At 41.4% G+C, this 27,378-nt stretch overlaps 1 protein-coding gene across 1 annotated transcript in view; it reads left to right on the top strand.

The window, feature by feature from the left end:
* lmo1 (LIM domain only 1) overlaps positions 1-22,512 on the top strand; it is a 28,251-nt gene extending 5,739 nt beyond the window's left edge. Inside the window, exons 2-4 of the mRNA XM_071515833.1 lie at positions 9,650-9,863; positions 20,429-20,554; positions 22,067-22,512. Of these exons, the coding sequence (XP_071371934.1) occupies positions 9,650-9,863; positions 20,429-20,554; positions 22,067-22,172 (446 nt within the window). The 3' untranslated portion in view covers positions 22,173-22,512. The remainder of the gene's footprint in view (positions 1-9,649; positions 9,864-20,428; positions 20,555-22,066) is intronic.
* The last annotated feature ends 4,866 nt before the right edge of the window (positions 22,513-27,378 follow it).

Genomic DNA, 27,378 nt, shown 5'->3' with positions numbered 1-27,378 from the left:
GGATGCCTTCATCCAAAGCACCTTACTTTAGTATTAGTTTACAAAAAATGTTCCAGTGGGAATCGAAACCCTAACACTGCTATAGTTAGCCATACTCTATTCATTTATGCTACATACTTCTATGTGCATTAATGTGCATGCAACAAAATTGCGAAGAAATTGTCTCGCAAATTCAGTCAGACATGCTACACTACACTCTCATGCTGTCGCAGTGAAAACGGCAAGAATGATATATTTCAAAGGTATTTAGACACAAAAGAAACTTGAACGTTTGCGTGTCAGTGATTACTGTAATGCATTATTTATGTGTAAATTGAATCTCACACCATAATTGTGTGTGTGTCTTTAATGCATTCTTCTGTCTTGAAGCAAACAGATCTAGTATTATTCCTACAATATTAAACTAGGAGATCTTGTTTAATCCCTCCTGAAATAGTCCCCTGATGAATATTTGCTCATATGAAAGGCAGGAGTGTATCTGTTTATGTGCATTTGTGTGCATTTGTGTGTGTGTGTGTGTGTGTGTGAGTGTGCGTGTGTGTTAGTGTGTGTGTGTGTTTGTATTTAGGCCAATGGAAGTCTCCCATTCAACAGTTCTCCTCCAGCAGGATCTTGTTCTGGTAGGGATTAGGAACCCGTATGCGCATGGGGGTTTGGGGGTAAGGACCGGGGTGAAAATGTGTTATACAAATTCAGACATTTTTATGGGGTCCTGATCAGCTCCTGATGGACTTTCTCATTGAGAGGCAAACATGAGGGAAAATATTCTTTGTGGTTTGCATAGTGAAAGCACATCTCGGAGCAGAAACTTGACAGTTTTGACATACACCCATGTGCTCATAACTTGCCCCATGAAAAAAGCAGGCGTCGATTTGTATGATTAGTATGGGGCTATGCCGAGCTCAGGCAAATGGACTCACCCCCCAGGAGTTGGATTATTAATATAGTTTTGGGAGGCGAGCTCAGTTATACAGGCTGACCTGCTGCATTCTGACTATAGTGCACACAACATAGAGTGCCAGAGGAATTTTTGCCCCATGCCATATCTCCCATTTGCCAGAGGGGACAAGCCTGATCCTTCCCCATTACTCATTATCCATTCACCTTACCTCCTTACCTCCATTCAGCATCGCTGCTGAGTAGTTCTCACTTCTCTTTTTTCATTGTAAATGTCTCTCGCATACCGCCACTCCAGTGTCTTCCCTTGGCTCTATTAGGTGTGCAGGGGAGTGTCACGCAGAAGCTCGGCCTGCAACCCAGAGCTTACACCTCCTTGTTGAATCTAAGCCAAAGATATATTATGAGTTTCCGTTCATAATACCAACCAATTTATCTTGTTTACTTCCTAGTCAGCTGATGAAGATGCCATTCAGTGTCATTAGAAGTGTGCACTTGGCTGCAGTTAACCAATAAGAGTGTTTTGATGTGATGTGACTTCACAATTCATATTTTGTAGGCTTATAACTTTCAGTTCTGCTTTCAAGCACTTTCCCATATAGTCTCTCTGTAGTTCTAATCCTTCTCAGGAAGACCTTTACTTGGCTATTGTTGGCAAAAACAATGTCACATGAATTTATTTAGGTCAAACACTACATAATTAAAAGCCTACTTATGAGCTGCTCTCTGATTACAAGAATGCAGAGAAAGAGTGGAAGGAGGCTTCAGACTTTAATAAGATGTTATAGCTATCTTGTTGGTAAATAGAAAGCCTGGGGTGCCTTCTCTTAAATAAGAGCCAACTTGCTGAGAACTAATCTCTTATTGGATGACCTTCAATAAATCAAATCTTGAATAGCTAATTAAAGTCTGTGATTAGGGGGCTATTTCTTTCCCTCTGAAAGCTAGTAGATTAGGTGGTGGATATTGAAGTTGTTGATTTAATCAATGCTAACCATGAGGTTCGCCTACACAACTACAAATTGAGAGGCAAGTGGCAGCTTCAATCTACACACACTTCCCATTGTACTCAGCTTTAATTGGAATTTGTTTCCAAGTAAAGCCCTTTAATAACCCCCCCATCCCCCCATATCCCCAACACACCTCTTTCTCTTTTACACTATAATTTCATTTGACCGATCATCTCTAATGGAATCGCCATTTGATTTTAGCCAGTAACAAGGATCACTCCTTCAGGAATAAGGGTCACTCCTTATAATACAAGGCAATATAATAGTGTTCAAAGGAATTCATTAAAAGCAAGCCATCTTCATTACCAGCCATCAGCCAACGCCATCTACAGTATTATTGTTAAAGGTTCGACTTGATTCCTTCTCTGTTGAATGGGCTACAGAACATGAGACTAGCCGATGCTAGGCCATCTTAGCTTAGCACCACATACAACATTACATCCAAGGTTCATGAAGACTTTTCTAACTGTGTATCCAAACAGCCTCATTATTTACCCCATAAGAAGACAGGGTGTGGGAGTAGGTGCTTGAATGACATTAGGGGCCTATGCTGCCAAATAACTGCCCCCTGTGGGGAATTTGCATTATTCAAGATTAAACAGGCTCACACAGTGCACCGCAGTATGGTGTTCTTCTTCCCCTCCATTTTCGACATACTGAGGACCCTGAATGGCACACCTGTCTCCTGGCATATCCTTTGAAATAATAAGTGTGCAGTAATTGCTGGGGAGGGGGGATTTTGTACATCACTTCCTAACCTCGTGAGTGACACAAACTTTAGAGGGCTACATTTATTCCTCTCTAAATGCATTTTTAATGTGGACTAAAAAGTGTTTGTGCATTATTCTGTGCCGGATGGCGGAAAGTGGCTGTGACAGGGCTAATGGTTAGATTTTTTTTTTGGCCAGGAATCATAAAGTGGCAGATAAGATTGCCCCTTCTATCAAAGTTTGAAAAGATCTAGTTTGAGAATAGATGGATTTATCCCTTTATTCAAATGCTAATTCAATCTATGGGAAAAAGTCAATTGAACTCATACCTATGAAGATGCATTCATCTTCTCAGTTATTGACAGCTTGCAGTCACTTAAATGGAAGTGTGGTGAAGTGGCAGGTTTAGAGTGGGGCATGACCAAATAGACACCCCAGACCCTCAGCAGACAAGGCCCAGCAGTAGGCTCACATTTGATTGGCTGGATGCAATGCCAAATCTTCTCTGTGTCAAGACTCTGACAATTCCTTGATCCTCCCTCTATAAGAGTTCTCATGGGTTTTGGTTGGAGTAATCCTGACTGATGAAACCATGAATGTTTTGTGTCTTTTCTCCTCCCCCTCAATCATCATATTCCTCCACTCATTTTCATTTTCTTGCCCCATCTCTCCCTCTCTCACTCTGTCTCAACTATGTTGTTGACAGCTTACCTTCCAGAGCTGTAATCTCACCATACTAGTGAGCAACCAAGTGTTGGAACAAGTCGCCTTCTGTAATAATTTGGAAACTCTGCCAGTTTCACGTCTCAAAAAAAAAGCAGTAATGAATTTAATTAGAAAGCTGTTGCATATCTCTGTGATACATTTCTTTTAATTAACCCCATGTGAATAAATTAAAAATAATAGGGACTGAAAAGTGTGGAAAAAACACCCTAATGAAGTTATCCGTTAATTGGGATGGAGTCTGCAGCCAAACCACAGTGAGTAGTGAGCACCAGGAGCTAACAATGCCTTCTGTAAGCCTCTCTGCCTCCTCAGAAAAGGGCCCAGGGCCTTCGTGCTGACTTCAAGTGTAAGAAATGCACCTCTGACGTGATGGAAATGACCGTGGGCTGGGAGAAAAGGCAGCCCTGTTCCAGGCCGCTCTGCTGAGACTCCCCATGCCGCGCTTGAAGCTGGGCCAGTGTTATTGCAGCCCTAATGCGGCTGACTCATTTGGAGCGGATCAGGAGTAATTATGGTGGGGAAAGTGGCTGCCGACCGCGGGGGTCAGGACACTTGTAACATGTGAAAAGAGCAATTATTCCAGGAGACAAAACCCTCCCTTATCCCGGGCAGTGCCAGGGTCAATGCAAGGGACGGCTGGGCTCCATTTCACCGGGGCTTATTAGCCACAGCAAGCTGCAAAGTTTGAGAGAGTGCATCTTGTTAATGAACAGTCCCCCCCTCATCCGCACCAGCCCTGTCTGCTCTCTCTCTCTCTCCCACTTACTGCGGGTGTTAATTATGTCATAATCATAGCATGCAAACAGTCCCAGAAATCACCTCTCTCACAGACCCCAGCATTCATATACAACCATCTGGAAATGTAGCACAGCTTACAGTAACATAGAAGGGGCTTACAGAGAACTATAAGGAAAAACACAGTTAATATGAAATGTAATATTGACTTGGTCCCTGTGAGAGACCAAGTTTGTGTGTGTGTGTGTGTGTGTGTGTATGTGCATATGTGTGTGTGCGTCTGTGTGCACGCATGCATATCTTTTCTTTCTCTCCTTGCAATATGCTCCAACTAAAGATGGGAATATGAATCACACAGTGAATCAGCCGTCTTGATTGTGCTTATCATTCTGAATACACTCATTGGTCTGCTTTCAACTGGCGTGCATATTCCAGCTGATATTATTACCAGATGTCTTGTATTTTGTCTTGGCAATAGAGAAATGTGTCCACAGGCTCAATTACAGTAATGACGGAAGCTGAATGAAAGGGGCTGATTCATGCGCACAATGGCAAGACATCTGCCTGAGATCCCTATTAACCTTAGTGGCAGGCACCTCGGCCCTGGGACAAATTCTATTTGGGATTGCCATGGCCACAACATTTACAGTGGTGGCTGAAACATAAAAGAGTGTGGGGTTTAAATCAGCCCCTGTAGCTTCTAAACTGTAGACTCACTGAGAGTTTGTGTAATACCACCACAATAGTTTTAGATTTTCCACCGTTACACACAGTTCTGCCTGTTTTTGTCTCTTACCATTCATAACTCAGAAGAGATTATTTCCCTCTCTTATCATGACCCGAAAATGTCCGTCCATATATTTAATATAATATAATATAATATAATATAATATAATATAATATAATATAATATAATATAATATAATATTTATTGCTTTCAAGAGCATGATTGATTTTGTCAGGTAGGGTTGATGTGCGATGGTTTGGTAAGCAGCAGTTTATAGATTCATCCTGACCGATTAATGTCTGGTTGATGTCTTTTGCAGGAGGGTGCTTTGAGTGAAGAGATGGTGATGATGACGATGATGATGATGACGAATGCACTTGTTTCAGTTGAATGCAGTCATTTGGTAATGTAGTATGTAATTTCCCTGAGCATCCTAGTCTGTATATTTGCCACGGTGGTGGCTACCACTCTCTTATTTACTGCAGCTGGGAGCAGTAATTATAGGGGCCCCGCAGATGAGGCCCACCCAGGGCCAGCTTTCACCTCCTTGAATGCCTGCCCTCCTGCCTCCCTCCCCATGTGTCAAGAGGGCTGAGTGATTCTCATCAAGATCCTTCACCTCCCCAGGATGTAGCAGAGTCTGCATCACACCATGGTGTCAATCCATCTAATTGATCAAAAGACATTTAACAAACATAGAATCTGATGTAACTGCCCCCTCTGCTATTTAGGTTGTGCGTCAATATAAAAACCTGGGTGTGTGTGAGCGGGTGTGTCACTGGGATCATCATAGGGACACCTGCCATCACAGATGTTTTGTTGAATAAGGCCCACGAAACTACGAGAGAACTCAACTGCGAAGTCTGGCGAAGAAGAAGCAACAAACCAAGAAGTTAGCTGTGGTAGAAGTATGATTGTGAGACTACCGGGGGGAAAAAAAGAATTTAGCAAGTGACATTACATGACATTACATGACACAACATGGTTGACGGCTTACGGATTCATAAGAGGAACTGAAACCTATACATATTATAGCATGGTGAAATATGCGATATGAGCCATTACTGTATGCAACAGATTTCTATGCCCCTGCTCACTCATTTTAGAGATAGCAGCCAAACATTTTAGTGAGCAACGAGATGTACGGCATGAAGAAGAAAAAAGGGATTGGAGGGCAAATCATCTTTCTTTCCACATTCTCTTGTCAAGTCTGAGGAAATGTAGGTCTTGCCATGCATATGTGATAATTGCATTTCAGTGGTTTCGGATGTTTCCTTGAGTGCTCCAAACAGCTTATTTTCCTTTAAAACCTTAAATATATCAAAAAGGTTAGCGCATTGATTTGATTTTTCGATAGCTGTAAAGATGGAAGTCTAAATGGGGTAACATAGAAATCGGATGCTATCTCTATAATGGAAAGTACATGGTCTGACAGATTCCTTGGGGTGAAAAAAAAAACCGAACTGTACATATTCTTGAAAGATAAGGTCTTTAAGAAAGTAGATGGATGGAAAAAGAGAGAGATGACAGGCCCTTACACCCAGTACTAATGGCAAATTAAATTCTTTCTCAGGAAGGATATTTGGCAGGGCAAGTGCTTTCTCTCCACTTTGAGGGATAAAATGCATCCCTTGTTGGAGAATGAATCTTGATGTGGAGAGGTATGCTTTTGGTGACATCAAATGACACTGGAAGGTCAGTGGCACTTGTATCTGTTAAATGGATTGGATTAAGTGGAGGCTGCCTCTTAGTCTGCTGCTTCCTTTCATAATGCAGCGTTTCATTGTGGGAGGCGGCGAGCCTGGGAGGTTCTGTTCGACTCCACGGTTTCACGTAGCGCTGAGAGCGGTGACAGGTGCAAGAAAATGTCTCATGGCATTAAGGGAATTGAAAAGACATGCTCTTTGTTTAGGAAGTTTGAGCTACTACTGCTCGCTACAGTACTATTAAAGCCATTTTCCGGAGGCTGCTTTGGTAGAAGACATCAAGCCTGTTTGTTCCCCGCAATGGCTCCAAGACAGAGGCATCAGTTCAATGTGCATGGTAGTTCCCTGGTAGACATCAGGCGTTTCCTCTGTTGAGACATCTCTCTCTCTCCGTCAGGCCCAAAGGACTAGGGTGTGTGCATGAAGAAATGAATGTCAGACTAACTGCAATCAGAGAATCTGGATTGTAGTAAAGAACAGAGCGTTGTCACTTTGATGATGCTGAGCAGGTTTGGTTTTTGAGTGTGCATCCAATAGGGGGGGATGAGCTGCGTACACTGATTCCAGGATGGGTTAAGCTCTGGCCTTTGCAAGCATGATGTAAAACACACACGTGATATGTTTAAGGAGTATGTGGCGAGTGGTGGTCTAAACCAATTAGGAGTAGTTCTCTGGAGGTGGGGGAACGACCTTTTTGTATAATTAGTTCTCTTATTTAAAGCAAAGATTTTGAGTAGAATAACTAATTAGCTGTCATAAAAGGCAAATTAAAGATTTTTGTGTGATCCCTGAGGGAATTGCAGCAACCCGTTTCTTTTGCTTTGCCCATGCTCTCAAACACACACACACGTACACATGTACACACACAGGCACACACACAGGCATTTTCTCTCTCCTCATTAAGACTGTTTTTAGTTCTGTAGAAGCCTGTCAGGCGAGCACTGTTGGCATACCTGCAGAGAGCTCCCCTAACAAGCCATGAAATGCAGGTAGAAGAGACCGCCCTTAGCTAGTGTGGCTTGAATTTGAAGCTTTTTAGCTTCATTTACACTGAACATTGGTATTTATAGCAGGTTTTGTGATCCTAATGTGCCAGCTTCAAGGGGCCTGTTTTGGGGAGGGAGGAGGTGAGGGAGCTGGAGGGCAGGCAGAACACTAATTGATGGCTCCCATCACCAGCACTGGACCAATTAGCCTCTCCTTTCCACTTCTGATAAAGAAATAGGACGGCTCAACACCACCAGAGCACTTACTCACATATAAACCAAAGCCATAAATTTGACTAACAAGCTCTCTTCTTTCTTTCGCCTCTTTTTTAAAAGGGGAAATGCTAATTATATTACATTCATAGCATTACTGATGTGTGGATGGCCAAAAATTGCAGAGCAAATCTGGATCCAATAAGGTACTTTGTGAGTCCATCTGTGTGCAGATGTGTGTGTGTAAATGAGAAAGAGAGAGCGAGAGACACAGAGAGAGAAAATGTGCTTTGCTATTCCAAAGAAGTGCTTTGAAAAGTGGTATAAGGTTTTTGTGAAAGAGAAAAAAAACTTGACAGGCTTAGAGGAGAAAAAGAGTGCACAGAGTGAAGCACTCCCCTGTTACCAGCAGAGGCTCTGTTTATCACAGAGTCAACCACAGAGGTCACAGGAAAACTCGCAGATCTAACTGCACAATGACCTTATTCACACTTAACAACTACAACTACTTATGTCACAACTACAGAATGCATCGTAACAATTTACAAGGATATACTGCACATTTGTGTACACTTCTTCTCTTACAGATCAAAAGAAAAAAAAATACATCAGGTCTAGACAAGAAGTCTAGAGATTTCTAGTCTACAAAAGTAGTGTAAATATATAATGTACTGTAAATATATCAGTAAGTACCTGTGTACATAATGCAACAGTGAAATAAAGACTGACATTCTATATGAAACTCTTGCATATCATGTCTTTAAACAGGTGGTTTTAGTTTTCTGGAGTTTTATACATAACCACACATCTAAAATGTTGGCCAAACCCCCTGTGATGCAGTTTTTTTTTTTTTGAGAAAGAGAGAGAGAGAAATGTGTTTTGAAAGTAGAGTGGCAAGTGGCGTCCACTGTGTGTTCTTTTAGACGGATCAATAGCTCAGTGTGTGAGAGAGTGTCTTAAGAGCTGTTGTCTTGTGCTTTCAGCTGTGGCAGACCTGTTAGTGCTACAGAGGGGAGCTGCGCGCCCCTGCCTCTGTACCAGCAGTGGCCTGAGGGGGGCTTTTAGTCCAAACACAAATGTCAACCACACATAGACTATTAGTGTTTAGTGCAGTTATTAAATGGACTTTATTTGTCCTTTAGGAGGCTAAAAGGCGCACTTAAAGGGGACCTGCGTGACAGCGGGGCAATTTGCGAGTTTGGTTACTTAGGCTTGCTCGTTGCAGACACATGAGTACAGATAAGTGTAAAAGGAGGAAAGGCTGTAATGCTGTGAGTAGGAAACTCTCTCCGTTTGTGTGCGTGCATGTGTGTGTGTGTGTGTGTGCGTGAGAGCGTGCCTGTATGTGTTCCTGTGTGTGTATGTATGAAAGAGAGTGAGTGCATGCTGAAAGGCACTTAGGCCATAACATATCTCACTGGGGTCTGGTAGCAGCGTTTTTGTGGTCAGAGGCTTTTTAAAAGGTTAATGTTAATCTATACCAAACAAAGCCCATGAGAAGCTTTTACAGCTGTGGACAGTTGAGTGAAATGAGCTTTGATGAAATGGTAGGTGACTAACATACTATACAGCATGCTGTAAATACCACGGTAAGCAAAATAAACTTTGTGCCTTTTAAATCCTCAAAAATAGACCTGCCCCCTCTCTCTGAAGCCTGCTGCAAGCGATCGTGTAACTTTTGCTCCGTGTATTACAGCATGTTCTTGTGGAACAAGTAAGTCAGGGCTTTGTAGTCCAGTGTGACCTGTGTGCCTATCTACATGGAAGAATGTTTTCTTTAATGCATATGAAGCAGGGCAGGCAGTGTGCTGTGGCCGTGTGCGAGGCCAGGCTCAGACGCCTCGAGAAGCAGCCGGCTTATCAAAAAGAGAACATGAAAAGTCACTCGTGTTCCCGGGCCGTAAATCACGCGTGGCTGTTTGTCTCCTTATCGCTACAGGTGTGCCAATGCTCTCCGTCCAGCCCAAAGGGAAACAGAAGGGGTGTGCTGGCTGCAATCGCAAGATTAAAGACCGCTACCTGCTCAAGGCCCTGGACAAATACTGGCATGAGGACTGTCTCAAATGTGCCTGCTGTGACTGCCGCCTGGGGGAGGTGGGCTCCACCCTCTACACGAAAGCCAACCTCATCCTCTGTCGCAGGGACTACCTGAGGTAAGAAAGACACACAATCACCTCTCCCCTCTCACAGCAAACAGAAAAGCCGTGCCACACCAAGGGCTGTGTGATATGAAAGGAGCATAAAGGTATTTCGCCTTCTGGTCGCCATTTGCCGGTTTGTCAGTGTCTTAGTATCAGTTTGTGCTTTTCCTGCGGCTCCCACCGACAGAAATACATACAAACTCCATCTAAATCACCGCCAAGACTCCTCAGCTTGTGTGGCAAAACCTAATACTGTGAGTTTACAGCATGGGGATGTGCATTTTGTTTTTGTATTCCCATATTTTTTACAATTGAAGTGTGGATACCAGAAGCTAATGTTGGTTTGGGATCTGCTTCTACTCACATATCACATAAGCAGAAATAGAGCATGTGGAGCATTTTTTAAGCATTTTATTGCATATCTGAATTATTTTTCCTTAAAAATACTGTACAACTTCCAATAAATGCCTGCTGAAATATAACAGCCTTATAGGCTACAGTAGTCATCTGCTGGTCATTTAATTTATGTCGAATAAACTTGTGTTTCTAATACAGTAAATACTCGGTTAAAAGATTCTTTAAGTTATTAGTGAAACTAGCTTGTGCAGCCATCATAACATGCATCACGTCATTATACTTCTATATTATTGCATCTGATACACAAAAGACATTGCAGGTCATCATGCAGGTCATTAAAGTTTAAATAGGAGAGGGTAAGGAAAATATTTTATAATAGGTTGTTTTCATAGCATATATTATTCAGCAGAGGCATCTGGATTTTAATGTCCAGATTAAATAAATGCCTCTCTATAATAGTAACTTGTTTCTCATAAATGGCTGGTCGTTTGGTTGCTGAAACAAATAAATGCCAGGACTCTGAATTTTATGGTATGGTACGACTTGGCTGTCACAATGACGGATAACTTAAAAAGGTGAAAAACTACCTCTGTTTTAGACACATTTTGGAGGCACTGGGAGCTATTAGGTGGATTAAGTTCAATTTCAAATTTCTGTATGATCCATTCAGAGGCAATGGATGAAACTTAAGTCATCAGTAGCAGATAGAAAGACATTTCGAGCCACAGGAAATGGGCAAAAAATTCAATAACATTGGTACTATCCTTTAAAAACTCTCTTATCAGCCTCACTGCTACTACCACCGTAAACACTTGCTCTCCTTGAAGCTCTCTGTGCGTTACATGCACTGATAGGTTTTTGTTTTTGATAATGCAATATTTCTAGAGCTTTAGAAGTTTGTTCCCAGGCTGTTGCGGTAGATCAAGCACCTGTTTGTTTTCCTTTAGAGGATATTTACGCTGACTAGACGTTTGTCAATTATGCCAGAACCCCATTAATTTAGTGTGCTGGCTCTCCTCAGGCATTGATCTCAAGCCTGAGACATTACATGAAATGCTTGTGTAATGTTTGCTGTGTATTTCTTTTTTCTTTTTTGTTTTCATAATTTCATTTTTTTGTTTACATGAACACAGAAGACTCCTGTCATGGTGTAGACTGGGTCTCAGTTGCAGTACAGCTGTAGGCTGTGGGAAACCTCCAGGCAGGCTTGTTGCTGCACCAGTGTCTGTGGCTTAATTTTTCCCCCCTTCGGTTCCCCCTGCCATCTGCTTGTTAAATTAAACATGATCATTTCCTGGGCGTTAAGTCACATTCCCAATGAGATCCCACCATTTATCCGAGAGGGAGCCCCCCTGGGGCCGACTTAGGGATGCCGCCTCCCTCGGCCCCCCCTCCTGAAACTCCCTGTCCCGCGCTGTCCTCCCTCTTCCCCGTTCTTCTGCCCACTTGTGTCTCTGCTCCCTCTCTGATACTTCCAGCTTACTGCTGCCCACTAGGTTTGGGTCAGTGCAATCAGATCATCTTAATACTAATTTAATAGAGAATATTTAAAAGTAGAGCAGCTATCATTTCAAATCACTTCTAAAATTAAAGCTGAAGAGAACCCAACCCAACTCCCTGCGTCTTCCCTCCTCACCCATGGATCTGCCTTACGTCTCACTTGCCTCTCGACTCCGTCCCTTGTCCTGGCAGGAGCCTGCAGCCCACCCGAGAGGGGCTTAGTGACTTGGCGTTGAGATAGGCCATTACCATCCATCAGTTCCCACCCACAGTTAATGCTTTTAAGATGCAGTGAGAGAGGTCCACTGAGACCCAGTGTTGCCCCCAGAAGGAGCAGATGGTGCAGATGAGGTAATAATAAATGGGCAAATGACAAGAGAAGGCAAAAATGATAAAGCTCAGGGTTGCACTTGTGACTTGGCAAAATACAATCTGTTGAAAGGACTGCAAATCCCCCCCCCCCAACCCCCAAGTCATAAGTGCCTAACTGGCTAGACAGCTATGCAGAGAGAGAATGTCAGGACATGGGAGAAAGGGTAAGGGGAAAAAGTTGGCTTTCTTGCATGTTAGACCAGTGACATGTAGAGATCAGAGATGAGAAGAAAAAAAAAGGAGAATGAGACATGAAATCAAGGGAAAATACTAACATAAGAATGAAATATAGCCGCAAGCGGCGATTGCGGGGTCCAAGCACAATTTGATAAGACAGACAAATAGACAAAACATTACAGAAGGTAGAAGACACACAAAAACTGACATGTTGTGAAGATCAAACATGCAGTCTAACACCGGCTTTTGTGTTGGCCTGTGACTTCTGTCAAGTTAATCTTTTCATTGCAACCACATTGTTCACGGCCAAACTTTCTATTACTAGTCCTTGATGACGAACGACAATTCTGGATTTGATCCCACAACCTTCCACATGAAACCTTCCACAATCATTCCACATGAAAGGCTGATGCTTTACCTACTGAGCCAAACACCTGTTACAGGTTTAGTGAGGAGAAACTAACTAAGGGAGAATTAGTGTGATACTGCAACCTATGCTTGACAGACTGACAGTGCTAATCACTTTATAGAACATTGTACTGCTCTCCATTAACAAATAAAATGGACCAGAAAGCCACTGCTGCACTGCTCTCTGTGGGTTGAAACGTCTGGCCACACCTCAATCAGTGATGACATTCAGGTATTTTGCCTTTCATAGATGATGTCAAACACCTGCTTTGAGTTTTCTGCACTGTGTGATTTAGTGTTGATGTACATTTTAAGAAACTTCAAAATGGTCAAAGTCCATCAGGGACTTGAACTCACAACCTTGTGGTCAAAAGACCTGAGCTTTACCACTCTGCCAACTTCCACTTCAGTGTGTGTCACAGTGGGGAAACAAAACAAAGGGACAAGTGATAGGTCACAGGTGCTAGTCCAAACCATATTGAAAGCCTCAGAAAGAATATTATAACTGTACTAGCGCGCCACATTAATCAATTTACACATGGCTTTACAGACATCATCTTGACAGTCCAGGCATCATTTGTATTTAGTTTGATGAAGATTGATCAAATTATCTTGAACATATCACATTGTCAATTTATCAAACTATTTGCAGCTGCACATTTCTATCTACTGTGCGCTCAGTTTTCAAGATATCATCATCATTCAAAAATCATGTTTTTTTTTTTCCTGTAACGTACGGTTTAGGAGGACAACACTGTAGGATCACAGTCAGTTTTTGCTATAAACAGAGGGGGGTGAGGTCAGAATCAGGGGTAGGTACCAGTGTACGAAAGATTTATCTCACTTCAGCCGACATGTCCTAAAATTTCACACGGTTCAGAGGTTATTGGCCAAAATGTAAAGTTGCTTGTTATAGCGCCACCATCTGGCCAATTTGCATGGGCTGCCTTGCCTAAGTAGCAGTGCGCCGTAGGAGCCCACCTGCCAAATATGGTTGCTGTAGAACTTACGATTTCTGAGCTGCAGATACTTTTAGCGGAGAAAAAGAAAGAAAGAAAGAAAGAAAGAAAGAAAGAAAGAAAGAAGGAAGAATAATTCCAGCAAATACAATAGGGTTCCAGCACTACGTGCTTGGACCCCTAATAAAGGAGAGGAAGAAAGCTTTCTGTGTTTCTCTGTTGCCCCTGATTGCCTAATGAAATCCATCCCACTCGTCTGCTCTTCAGCCTGAGACAAATGCATAACACTTAATGGCTAGAGATGCTTGAGATGAATTCTATTATGGAACAAATTAAAAACTTTGCCTTGCGTACAGAGAAGAGGCAGTTTTAGAGCCCGGAGTTTTTAAAGTAGGCGATGTAGTCTCCACCCGGCTCCGGTTCCCTCTCTGTTCCTTGTTGTGTGTAGTGAGACGAAGGCTCCGCTCACCTGCAGTAATGAAGTTAAATCTGTGCACTGAATTAGCCTCCTGCACTTCATTAAAGACAAGCGGGTGGATCAAACACACTTCGTTTATTTCCCTGGGTTTGGAGCGCTGCCATGCTCACATTAATTATTATAGGAGCTCCATCTGTGTTTGTCCTTCAATGGTACTAGCAACTTCTTGAATGCACTTACGCTTTCCTGGAGCTTCCACCTTCGCACACGCTCACACGCTCACACACACACACACACACACACACACACACACACACACACACACACACATTGCAGCCACCCTCCCCCCTTGCCTTACCTACTAATGTCTCCTAGAACAAGGCACCAACAAAAAAAATTTGATTTTTAATCTCTTTGACATTCACTTCCCTCTGTTGGGAAAGACTGCGGTTTATTAGCAACTTGGCCACACGCTTTCATTATAAATGAGAATAATAGATTAATTAGGCGTTTCATTTCTGTCTGGGGCCCAGGAACGGATGACTTCACCACAGAGGGTTGACAAGCTAGTCATGGTTTTGATCACCAGGACCTCAAACCAAATCATTTAATCTTCTATTTCATATATTAGAGAGCACATAATAGTCATCCACTTATCAAAATGGGGTATAATTAACTGAAAGAGGAAGAAACTTTTAAGATAACGAACATTATAAGTTATTCACGAACCAGTGAAATAGCAGGAATAAGATGATAGTTCCATTTGGATGTGACTGTTTTTCAAATCTGTCCTCTCCTTACTACTTAAAGTAAAACAGTTGCTCTCCTTCCATAACAGTTGCTCTTCTTCTCTGGGCAAATTTTTTCAGATCTAAACAGGAAGGTTTATACTTTCCAAAAGACATAACTGTTGGGGAAGGTCAGAACATGCAATGCATGCATTAACAGCTCTCCCCTTTATGAAATCTGACAAACCCTGTGCAGACAGGGAAGTCTCAAAGAGCTCAGGGAACAGGTGGAAAATTTAAAGAGCCAGAGCCCAATCTAAGGGAAGCAATAAAGACAGGTAGATGATGTATTGTAGGAGCGTTAAGGGTTTGAAGTTAGCAATGCAGCAAGTTGAAAGAACTAAAGAGGGCCAGCTTCTCTCTAAAGATCCACTGTAATAACACAATAATAGAGGAAGGAGAACAGTAGAACTGAGCTTCTTTACCTTTGTGCCTTCCAATTCAGTTCCCAACAGCCCACATCAGTGGAAGAATATAAACTTCCTGTACAGTCACACAAAATTTAGATTTTACTAGCTGAATAACAGCTCTAAGGGTATTGTTCTCCTATTTTGAAGACCACTGAAATTAGGGATGAGGCAGGGTTGAGTTGTTTATCATTTAATCCAGAGTGTTATAATGCATTTTCAAATATGGCAGAGCTGGCACGTAAAATATAGTGATTGAGAAGACTTTATTTCCAGACTTTCGCTTGGCTACCTAAATGATTAAATTGATTTGTTGGAAAGAACTTGAATTAAAAGCTATCCCTATGTTTCACAGTTGTAAATCCAAGACCATTAGTCTCAAAACAAAACAATAAGCCAGGATAATGACTATTGATCTTATTCTTAAAGCCTATAATCCAAGACAGAGTGATGAGAGTCTTAATAATAGAATATTTTGTAAATATAAAGTAACTGACTTTATCAGTCTGGAGGTTAACATGACCCAAACAAAAACAATTAATTATTTCTAGACCATTTTAAAAGGGTTAGGGTTAGCTATAGCGGTAATAAACCTGGCGTAAATGCTAATTAAAGCATTATATACTCTACAAGGGGTCATATCATATCTCAACACTGATTATGAAATCTGAAAGTTCTTAAAAACATTCACTAGAAAGTCGCCCAATAAATGCACATGCCTAGTTTAACTTTATCTCACATTATACTGCTTAGAAATCCATGCCATAATGTCTCACAGGTTGAGGGAGACCATCCAAATGAGTTTTCTAACCCTTTAATCCACTTAAATTAACCACTGAAGCCTCTATTTTAAGATAGGACTTTATGTGCTTCAAACCCTCTGACGAAACTCATGACTGATCAACAAAACACGATGGGCTCAGTGCATGATGAGGACCTGTGTGAAATACCCTCACAATTACCAGAAACTCACCATTCACACTCGGTTTAAAACAGAAATGCTGGAAAAACTGTGTTGATGTTGAAATCGTTTTTTTTTTTTCACCTTCCTTTTGAGAATATTGATTTATTTAATCCAAATGACTAGGGAAATTGAACTGCATGAGCCACTGCACTCTTACAATACAAGACATGTGCCATAACAATACATGGAAATTCAGCAGAAAATAGTCTATTCTAATGAAAATATTCTATTCTAAATGAAAAGAATAGATGTTTTTTTTTAACATAATCCACATCTCTGTGTTCTTTGAAGGCACCATTTGAGTGCGGTGAAGTATATCATGTAAAACTGAAACACTGTAGCCGCTGTAGCAACATAGGTGTGTGTGTATGTACTGTATACAATGTACTGTATATATCTATGGTTTCTTATGGAATCCCTGCTCATGGAATCAATTTATCCATCCATCGAAATCCTCCACAGACAACTACATGGAACACACCACATCATCACACTGAAATTTATAAATAGTTTTATTTCCCTCCTTCCGGGCCTAGGCTGCTTAAGCATGACATTAAATACAGTAGCATGATCACACACAAGTAACTACTTAAACAGATGAAACACAGTCTTCATAGGCTGTGTGGCCTTCCTGAGCCGGCAACTTCTCCTTTTTCTCTGTGCCTAGATTAGATCGTATTGATTCTATAGATTCCACTAGAAAGGAGTAGATTCTAGCAGTATCTGAAATTATTAGGAGTTTTGTTGATAGTGGTGGAAATGTCTGCCTTAGGTGCAGCTCCAGAATCTCTCATTAGTGACTGAAACTGCGATGGCATATGGTTTACTGTACATCAGTTTTCTGCAAATCAAACTATGCAGTGATCACTCATGCCTTGTAGATGCGGGTATTCTTATTGTAGGAAGAGACCGCTGCCCTCAGTATAGAAAACACTTCAGCACTTGGTCTGACTTTCCATGTATTGGCATCTACCCCTCCTTCAAAGGGTTGGACCTACAGTGAGGTATGCCAGAAAATTGTACCCCATCTACTTTATGTTCACTTTGTATCCCTCATTTAGGTCTTCACTTTGGCGGTGATGTGTAGCTCGCTCTCTCAGCTGACATCAACTCCCATGACGATTATGTTTGCCTCTTCAGCAAGTTGTGGTGTGAAACAGGAGTTAGCAATAACTAACATGAGTTGCTAACTATAGTTCCTCTTGGGCTGTTACACATGAGACCTCTGCAGGGGCGGTTCAACTCTGATTGCTTTCACCTTCACAGGAACAGGAACAGGAGAGTGTGAGTGTAATGTGTTTGAACAGTTCTCTCAGCCTGTAATCTCCTCTTAGCACAAGGAGCCCAATTAGGCAGTATGCTGATGCTGTGTTATTACGCAGACACATCAATCCCGGGCTGAAGGACCGTGTGTGAATGCCGCACGGTGAATGGGACCAGCACACAGTCACAGGTTTGATATCCAATCAGAGAGCACTTTCTCATATTCCACCTGGAGCAGGGCATGGTATTGTGAAGGAGGAGCTGAAAACTCCTCTCTCTCAGCGCCGAGCATCTGCCCATGACAGTGAATCACGGAGCAGATCTGCCGACAAGAGGCAACCTGTCGCATCAGAGTGGTGTCTCAGTCTGATTGTAGTGCAAAGATATGGAATCAGGTCAGCATGGATGAAGTAGATTGCTTCATGATGTGAAGATCCACTTACTATCCGCTTGATTCAGAGCGACCAGCCTCTGTTAAGAATAGATGCCGTAGTAGCATTCATTCTTGAATTTGCATCTGCTGAGAAGATGGGAGACCTCACCTGTACAATTGTGGAATCCTTGTGTCTACTGTTTGGGAAAACTATTCAAAAGTAGCTACTACCAAAACCATATAATGGTATAATCTAAATATAATAGCGCCAGCATATGTTAGGTGTGTTATTACCTTGCCTACATTGTCTCCCGCTCCTTCTCTTGCTGCTGACGGGTAACGTTTGAATGCGCCGTACCTAGTTGTGGTTTTATGCGTATGTAAACAGCTCTGCAGAGCTGAGATGCTCTAAACAACTCTTTGTGTGTTTCATAATGCAGGCAAAAGGTCAGGCTCTACCCAAACAGTATTTGGCTCATTGGTTTTGCAGAGGATATAGACTTGGCTTACACAGCTGAAAGGAAGAAAGCTGCCAGAGGTGTTACACACCCCTTTGACTAGGGGTGGAGCTAAGTGTGGGCAGCAAGACGTATCTTTTTTATTGCAACCTGCATGTGATTCTGCTGCAGAGTTGTGCCCACAGCCAAGAGGGCAATCCTTGGGATGGGGTAGAATAAGCCAACGAGCTGTTAAGGATCTCTGCAGTTAGGTTCTCTGCATGTCAGGCTCTGTAAGTGGCTATGGCTCTCTGGGCTCTTTCATAGCCTTGGTTCCCCGAGGGAGAGAACAAGACATCGCTATGTGACCCTTCACCGAATCGGAGCTCAGGTTTGGAGCAACCTGGAGCGCTCCCAGCCACTTGACTGTCGTGATTACATAGGTTCCTCAGGTTCAGATGCTGGGAGGCAGCCAGCTAAGTCCAATTTTGACACTTTTTTCTCCCTCAGAGAACCCAAGGCTAAGAAAGAACCTTAATGGTTGAAATCTACATCTATGATATCAGCATGTACGGTATAACAAACATAATTTAATTTACCAAACAGAGAAATCAGGGTTGCCAGTATTTGTTTGCTGGAAAACCTGATATTGTCACATTTGTGCATGTTCTACACTTAAGCGCTTGTAGTAATGCCTTGGGCACAGAAATGAAATAGAGGTGAGAAATAACCACTGAACCATTGTATGTATGATATTGTAATATAACAGAGACCAGGTCAGTTTCTGCAGCTTTGCTAGAGTTTTACAATGAAAATTCTATTTGCTATTTGGGTCTTTTTTGGATCAATATAGCATGTGTGAGAGAGTGGTTTGTTTTTTTTTAGTTTAGAAAAGGGAAAGGAAAAATCTGTTTTAATAAATGGGTCTCTGTGGAAGAAACAACTTCTTTGTGTTACACAGGGCCCTGTGGGTGGCAGATGTCTACTGTACAAGAACATATTTTACTGAAACAGTAACCAGTTGTAACAACGTCTCTGTTTAACACCCTGTGAATCTCTCTCTCATGGAACATAACAGCTTTCTCCCTCTGTTTCTGTCTCTCTCGCTCCTCTGGGGCAGTGGCCCCTAATTAGAAGCAGGGCCGCTGGATAGATGTTTTCTATAACAAGGTGAAAGCAACTGAATGGGACTAACATCGACGAGGCAGAATATCAACACTGTGACTCTTCTGTCTGAGCCCTGCAACTTTCGGGAAACGTGTTTAACATACTGTTGGAATGGCAATCTGCTGTTGCCTTATCCCCTCTTGCAAAGCTGTGAAACGGTCCTTTTCCCCCTGCAGAATATATAAATCTATCTGCGATTCAGAATCTCCAAATTAAACATAGGGGCAGGCGCTTGGAAAATGAAAATGTAAATCTGACTGGGGAAAGAATTTGAGTTCCCTCTGCTTTGAGGAGCAAAGAGATCTACACCAGTGCCTCCTTGCTCTGTTTGTGACCTTAATCATTTGGCTCCTATCTAATAAGCTTAAACAAGTAGCAGAAAAGTTTGAGTGGTGAGTCTGTTCTGTGCACTGCCAAACATTTAGTTGCCTCTCCAAGGTTACATCTCCCTTCATTCTCTCAGGCTCTTCTCTGAATGAGAGAGGAAGAAGGAGTGAAAGCGAAGGGATTGAGCCTGTATCCTTGTAACAGAAATCTTTTGAACTTATGACTACATTATAGAATTTAGCCTCTTGTGTAAAATCCAGCTGGCTTTGGTTGGAGCTAGTCTCATTAGGTACTTCAGTTTTAAAAGAAGAAAACTTTCAACAGTTCAATTGGTTTGCCTCAGACCTGTTTTCATTGCTTTTGCAATGTGCTAGGGGAAAGTCTTTGAAGAAGGAGATTAAAACCATGTGATCATTTTAATTAGATCATTAGCCAAGAATTAAGATCTATGTTTGTAACTCTCATTAACAAAAATACCAAGTGTGTGCCAAGAAAGATTTGTGTATTACATTCAATGTATTCAGATTTTGCTGCGTTTTCCCCTTCCTTTTCAGCACTCTTGCTATCGCTCTTGCTGTCATTACTTTTTTGTTTGCTCTTCTATTGCATCAAGGCAAAGGGAAGGTAGGTTAATCTCTGTCTGTGTTCTCTGTCTTTCAGGCTCTTTGGTACAACGGGGAACTGTGCAGCCTGCAGTAAACTGATCCCAGCCTTTGAAATGGTGATGAGAGCCAGAGATAATGTTTACCATTTGGACTGTTTTGCCTGTCAGCTTTGTAACCAGAGGTAAGAATAGAGATCATAACTGCACAACGAGATTGCCTTTGTTTTTTCCAAATGTTGAATGGAGTGTTAAAATGGCCATTAGCTTAAATATTAGAAGCTGTTGAATAATCTCCCTCTTAAGGTGCAACACATTTGCTCTGTCTGGTGACATTGTTGTAGACCACAATCTGCAAGTCTGAAAAAAACCCAAAAAACACCTACATTTTGGCTCGCCTTCACATTTTGCAAGCACAAAAGTTGTTGTATTGCATTAGTAATGCTCTACTAATTATTTTCTATTCTGACACCCTGCCAGCAGTTTGTCCTTGTTTGTGACTAGAACTGTGATTATAAGCTAGAGGGGTACAACATTAGCCCATGTATCACAAGTGACACAGCTCTTAGACTAGTGCCTAGCCTGTTAAATCTCTGAATGCTTTATTTGGTGGAGGAGGTAATAGGAGCTACAGAGAGAAGGTTCTCCACAGAGGTGGGCTGCCGCATAAAGGAGCATGGACTCACACATGTGTAAAATGGTGTTTCCTTAGAGATACTAATTATTACTTAAGTGTGAGTGAGCACAAAGCCCCATATGGTATACATAGAATATGACATACCCAAATATTGCCTTTTCCCATTAATAAACTGTCTATAATGGAACAACCCGGAGAGCAGAACTTCTTTTGCATGCTTGTCAGGGTGCTGTGACCCTGTTCCTCCACACAGCACAAGCCCATTAACCTTCTGCAGGCCAGATTCAGTTACCATAGTGAACACCTGCTGTAAGGGAATTATTACTGCAGTCTCTCTCCTCAGCTGGCAGACATGAAGCCAGGTCTCATCTGGCACAGTATTACCATGGCCGCGACTCTTCTACCAGCCTGGCACATTACTAAAGCCAAGCTATGCTCAGCTATGTTCTTATCTTCACTCCCGTTCAGTCACATTATGGGGCTGTCTCCACTGTGTCACACAAACAAACGGCAGTGTAGAGAAGAACATCAGTAGGCCAGGCTGCTATGTGTTATTTTCCCTCTTCAATTGACTCTGAGACTTTAGAGGGAAAACATTCTTGAGCACTGGCACCGAACCGGTGTGTGAAAAGCTCACCCTGTGGCAGAGTTTCCTTGGAAACTCTTGTGGTGGCGGCGCCTTTTCGCCAGGCCTAGGAGAGTTGACCTGCCTTTCTTTCTGGGTGCCAGTGCTCTTGTCTGCTCGCTTTGAAATGATAGGGTTTTAATCTACTTTTATTTGAAGCCACACCTTTATGATGGCCATCAAAACGGGCTTTGAATCACCAGCAAGGTACAATGTCATTGTACATCAGGTAAAAAATCCTGCGCCAAATGTGTGCAATCAAACAAAAGCAGCATTACCTGCTGATCTTAACATGCAGCATTTCCACTGCCAGAGCAGAGTGGTCATTATCAGCCAGACAACACACATCACTTTGTCATGATGCCAGCAGTAATCGCCTTTGTCTTTTTAACAACCATTTTGCCTTTCTGTTTGTTTGTATTTCTCTGCCAACAGGTTTTGCGTGGGGGACAAGTTTTTCCTAAAAAACAACATGATTTTGTGTCAAATGGACTATGAGGAGGGCCAGCTGAATGGGAGCTTTGAGACACAGGTTCAATAGTCGGGCCTGGTGGCAGCAACAATCGGCTCCACACTTACACACAAGATGGATGTTCTGCTGCACTTGGAAAGAGACAAGCGTCTGTCTGCTTGCCTGCAATACTTTTTAAGACCCCTTTATCAGTCCCTAAGGACTCTATTGTAAATGTACTACTTTTTGCCCCTCCCGCACCCCAACACTGAGCAGTTACAAGTTTTGATGTACAGTTGTGCCTGCTTAGCTGAGCACTGTATTGCTTGTATGTTTTGTGAAATTTGTTTCAGGTTTGTTTTATTTTTATTTTCCTTTTGGAAATGGTTCCTTGGAGGGTATGTACAGTCTGTTTTCTCTGTATATATAAACTGGAACATTTATTTTATGAAATGTAATGCAATTTTATTACTAGTGTGAATTAAAGATTCTTAAATGTTCATAGTGAGTTTTTTCTCTTGTACCAAAACCAAAGTTGTTGGAGGAGGTTGGCCCATGTGTTGATATGTAATCATGTCTCCAAAACCGCAATGCTGTAAAAAGCCTTGCAAGGGAAAAATATATTTGAAGTCCTTTTTAAAAACATGATGGAACAAAACAAGTTTTATTACATTTTACAGAGTTCTGATGGAATTAGAAATGCTGTTTAAATGAACTAAATAAGATTTTATTTGGAATAAAAGAATGCTTCTCCAAACTGTGTTGTTGTGAACGTGCAGGTGTCATGAAAGGGAGTGAGTTGAGCTGAGCTCTCTCTGTGATTCATGCTTCACTAATTGCCATCTGATTATGAGGGTGAATTGGCCTGGAAATGAAATGCAACAGCAAATAAATTAGAGAGAGAATAAATGCTCATTGAGTTTGAGCTCATTCAAACTCATCAGCAACAGAGGTGTGGAGCTGTATTAAAAACTACTTTTCCCAGATGACTGTGCTAATGGAGCTGTGTGACACATTTATCTGATGAGGTTATATCTGATACACAGACCGAGAACCAAATGGCAACAACAATATACCAAGTCAGGTCGAGCTGTCAAATGCTCAACAGATCAGTTAAGTGACAATTTATGTGAGTGACTATGCATATTACATGTAGTTAATTTATTATTTAAATATTTCATTTTAACATCAGCTACTGTACCTTTAATTAGAAAAAATGATGTCCTATTGCATAAGAATTGGAAAATATGCCACAGATCTTACTGGCTTTTCTGGACAAAGAAAATGCAATTAAGGGTTCATGACTGAAAGAAGGTGACACATTTCTGTTGCATTCTTTGTCACAACACTTGATTTTCATTACTGGTGGTAATGTATAGTTTATTTGGGCTTTGAGCTACAAGAAACTGAACTGTGATGATTCTGCCATTTCTGCAATTTGTTGTATTCATCATGAGCAGCATATCAGAGCAAACCAGTTGGGGCATGCTATGGAAATCTATTCCACCATGTTAAAAACTCAAAGCTCAATATTGCTGTCATTTTACTATCAGAAAAAAAACAAACTTTTATAACCATGTTTTTACAGGTTGAAACGACACCAAGTAATAAGAGAGAACAAACATCAGTCTTTTAGATTGATAGATGCTTAATTCCTCAGAAGAAATTGGGCAGAATGCTTCACCAAATGGGCAAGCTTTACAAAAAATAAAAATAAAAGACTTGAGACTGCATTAAGTTCAGAAGCAGACAAGATAAATGTCTTAGTCTGGACAGAGGTCTCCAGCCTTTAGTTCACTCTGCTATGATGACATCACACGTTGCCAGACCTATCGCATATCATGTTATCAGACCCCAGAAAAACAAAACAAAACAAAACAAAACAAAACACATGTTGTCAGAACTCAGATCTTACCTCACTGGTCATGACCAATGAGGTAAGACCAAAATGTTGTCTGGAACATTTTATATCCTTCTATTGCCAATACACACTGTGTGGAACATCTCAGATCAGCTCAACACTTAAAGTTTAGACCAAATACCTATATGCTAAAAACAAACACACAATAAGGAGTTGCACATATTGCCCACATACTAAAAACCTCTGTAAACCTGGCTTATGGAGCTATGTCTGGTGCAAGAACCCCAAATGAGGCAGAGCAGTCATAATAAAAGAGGCAAGGTATGGGTGTTTGTCACAGTTTACACAGGTGCTACAGCCTGCTGAATGTAGTCCAGCTGATGTATGAATTAATGTGCCTGTCAAGGGTATGGGAAGGCCTACAACAACTGCAAAACAACCATAAACCATAGCCATAACATTTCTTATTATTTATTCTTATTCAACACTGTCTTCAACTTCCTTTTTGGTGAAAACAGGCAAACTTGAGATTTTAACCAAGCTGTGACATTCTGTAAGCACTTTCTACCAGCAGGAAACAGAGCAGCGATATAATTTGCTAACAAATAAATCAAGTGTGCAAAGAGCATTAATTAGAAATTCATTAAAAATTCAGACTCACCGGCAGGTGTGCAAATAAAGGATTAGGTAGACATCAATTATACCACATAAGAGTACATTTTAATTGCAATTCCTGGATTGATTTACAGAGGGAGACAATCAGGCTCCATGCAATATGGCTGATTGCTCATTTTCTGGAAAAATAATGAGGAAAACACCTCACCAGGCAACACTGTGTCCCCAGCTGCAAACCCGTACACACACACACAGATACAGAGTTGCGTGTGCTCTTACATGCACACACACATGCGCAACTACATGCCCACAAACACATTTATAATACTGTCACATAGATTTCCAAGAAACCATGTAGTAAAACACACACGCACACACACCCATAAAAAAAATAAGGTTGGCACACACACACACACACACAGAATAGATACTGTAGACACACACATACAAACACACACTCTCACACAGTCACACACACTTAAAAGCCAAGATAGACTCACACACACACACACACACACTCACTCACTCACTCACACAAGCACACAAGCACGCTCACACACACATAAATACACATACACTGCAGCTTGGCATTCCCATCTGCCTGTGTTGGTGGAGAAGTTCTTAAGCACCAAATGCTGCGCTGTTATGACTCAAGTTTCTGAATTCTCCAGCCTCCGCTGTGTTCCTGATTACTGCATTATGGCATCTGCTTAATTAGCTTGGCTTGTGTCATATGTTGCACACGAGGGGGTGTTAAAAAGTGCCCTTCCCTCTTGCTCATTATCTGCCTCGATTCATGTGATGTATAATCTCTCTTGACAGACATTCGTATTGACATAGGGACAGCTGTCAGCAAAGCATGCTTATAAAGGGTGCACATAGAATGAAAACCACAAGGAAGACAGATGAGTGGAAAGACTGCCAAAATTCCAAGTGAAACAAGTGATTCTGTTTTTCATTTTGGATCTATCGACACTGCAACATTTCTAATTATACAGAACTTAATTTTATGGCTGAGAATCATTTGGGAAAAGAAGCTTATAGCAGGGAATATATTTTGATTTCTGCAGGTAATGTGCAAAGTAAAGTCCTGCCATAGAGTGGCGATCCAGCGGTTTTCTACTGGTTTGGTGTCCTTTTTTTTGGCAAGGAATCAACCTCATTATTGCTATGTGGGTTAGGCAAATTCGACAATTCTGGATGATCACCTCTGTCCCATGATGCACTTTCTTGATGGGAGAGTTTTTAGATTGTCCCTTCTGTATACCAAGTGATCATAAATAAGGCTGCAAAAGCATGACAGTGATGTAAGCAGTTCACCAAGGTCTTCTCAGTAGCCAGATATTATCCCAGTTAGACTGAAACAACATCTGGGATGGTGGTTTTCAATGCCATCACAAAGATGGAAGGCCCAGATGATCACTCAGAGTTGTTAAATTAGCTGTGATTAGCAACAGTGTTGAAGATGCATAGACCAAAACTAAAAAATAACTTATCCCAAACCAACACTGGGGGAATTCTTTATTCTGGTGTTTCCTTGGTTTTCTCTCTATATGAAGGTATTCCTTTGCCATCGAATTGAATATATCTGGGCTAAATTTAATTATTTACAATTACAGTTGGTTCACAAAACTACTGGATGAATTGCTGCTAAAGTGGAATCTGGGCTGTATACTTATTACTTGTTTGATTAGATTACTTTGATTCAATGAGTTGACCTCTCGTCTTTTTGTATCTGTATGATTAATGTTTATGGTAGAGAAATTTAATTTGGTCATCATTATCGACTACCCATGAACTATTATGCTGCCCTTCATAATATATGGTGAACTCAACAAATTAAAATATTGTCAGAGATGCTAACAGTGGTCAGTTGACCGTTCCCCTTGATGCTAAACTCAATTTCACACCGACTCAAACTCCAACATATGTTCCATTGACGCCTAATGGGCCTGCTTGTCCCATAGAAAAGGGACTGGAGAGGGCAGTTAGTTACACGTGGCTTTGATTTGTACTGATTCCACAACTGTGCCAGAATGAACATAGAAAACAAAATACTAAATATTAGGAACCATTGAAGCTCTTTTGACAGAATGCAATAAAATGGAAGAAACTACTTAACTTCATGGTAATGAGAGGTAAATGTGAACACGTTAACTATAGCATGGTGCCCATGGCTAAGATTATGCATATTCTACCTACAAACAGCCAGTGCCAAGAAATGCATATAAAACTGAAATAAATGGCTACAGATGCATGAACTTGCCCTGAAAGAGGTTTGCTTACTCTGTGATCTCATTCTTAAATGAAACCAATTTGCCTAGAAATTGGTTCTAAGGCCTAATGCAGAGCTCTGTACATCAGCTCCACCACACACACACATGCACACACACACACACACACACACACACACAGTTAGCTTTGACAAACACACTTTCACAGTCACACTGCTTCCACCCCTTCCCTCGCTGCAAATCATGTTTGACTTTGAAGTGCTAATTTTGGAAGTTTAGCCAATTTTTATTTGCTGCTTTGAAATGTATCCCCTAAGCTGCTGCACCAGCAATGAAATATACAGACCTTTACAATGAGGGATAAGTGACCAAAATGAGAAGCGCCTGGTTTTCTCCCCAACATTATATAACTGTGAATAATCCCCACATAGCATTTTCTCCCATGCCATCACTGACTCAATTTATATTCAAAAATATTATGCAGACTTCTTACTTTTCACTCATTCCTCAATCCCTACCTACATTTGGAGTTCATTTTGACACATCTACCGTACAATGCCAATGACAAATACGAAGACCATAAAAC

The sequence above is a fragment of the Centroberyx affinis genome, unplaced genomic scaffold (genome assembly GCF_046629955.1).
Source record: "Centroberyx affinis isolate AG114_WGS23_722 - 3 ecotype Tasmania unplaced genomic scaffold, CSIRO-AGI_Caff_v1 ptg000369l_1, whole genome shotgun sequence".
NCBI lineage: Eukaryota > Metazoa > Chordata > Actinopteri > Beryciformes > Berycidae > Centroberyx > Centroberyx affinis.
The sequence above is the reverse complement of the archived record's forward strand: the minus strand, read 5'-3'. Positions and strand labels throughout refer to the sequence as shown.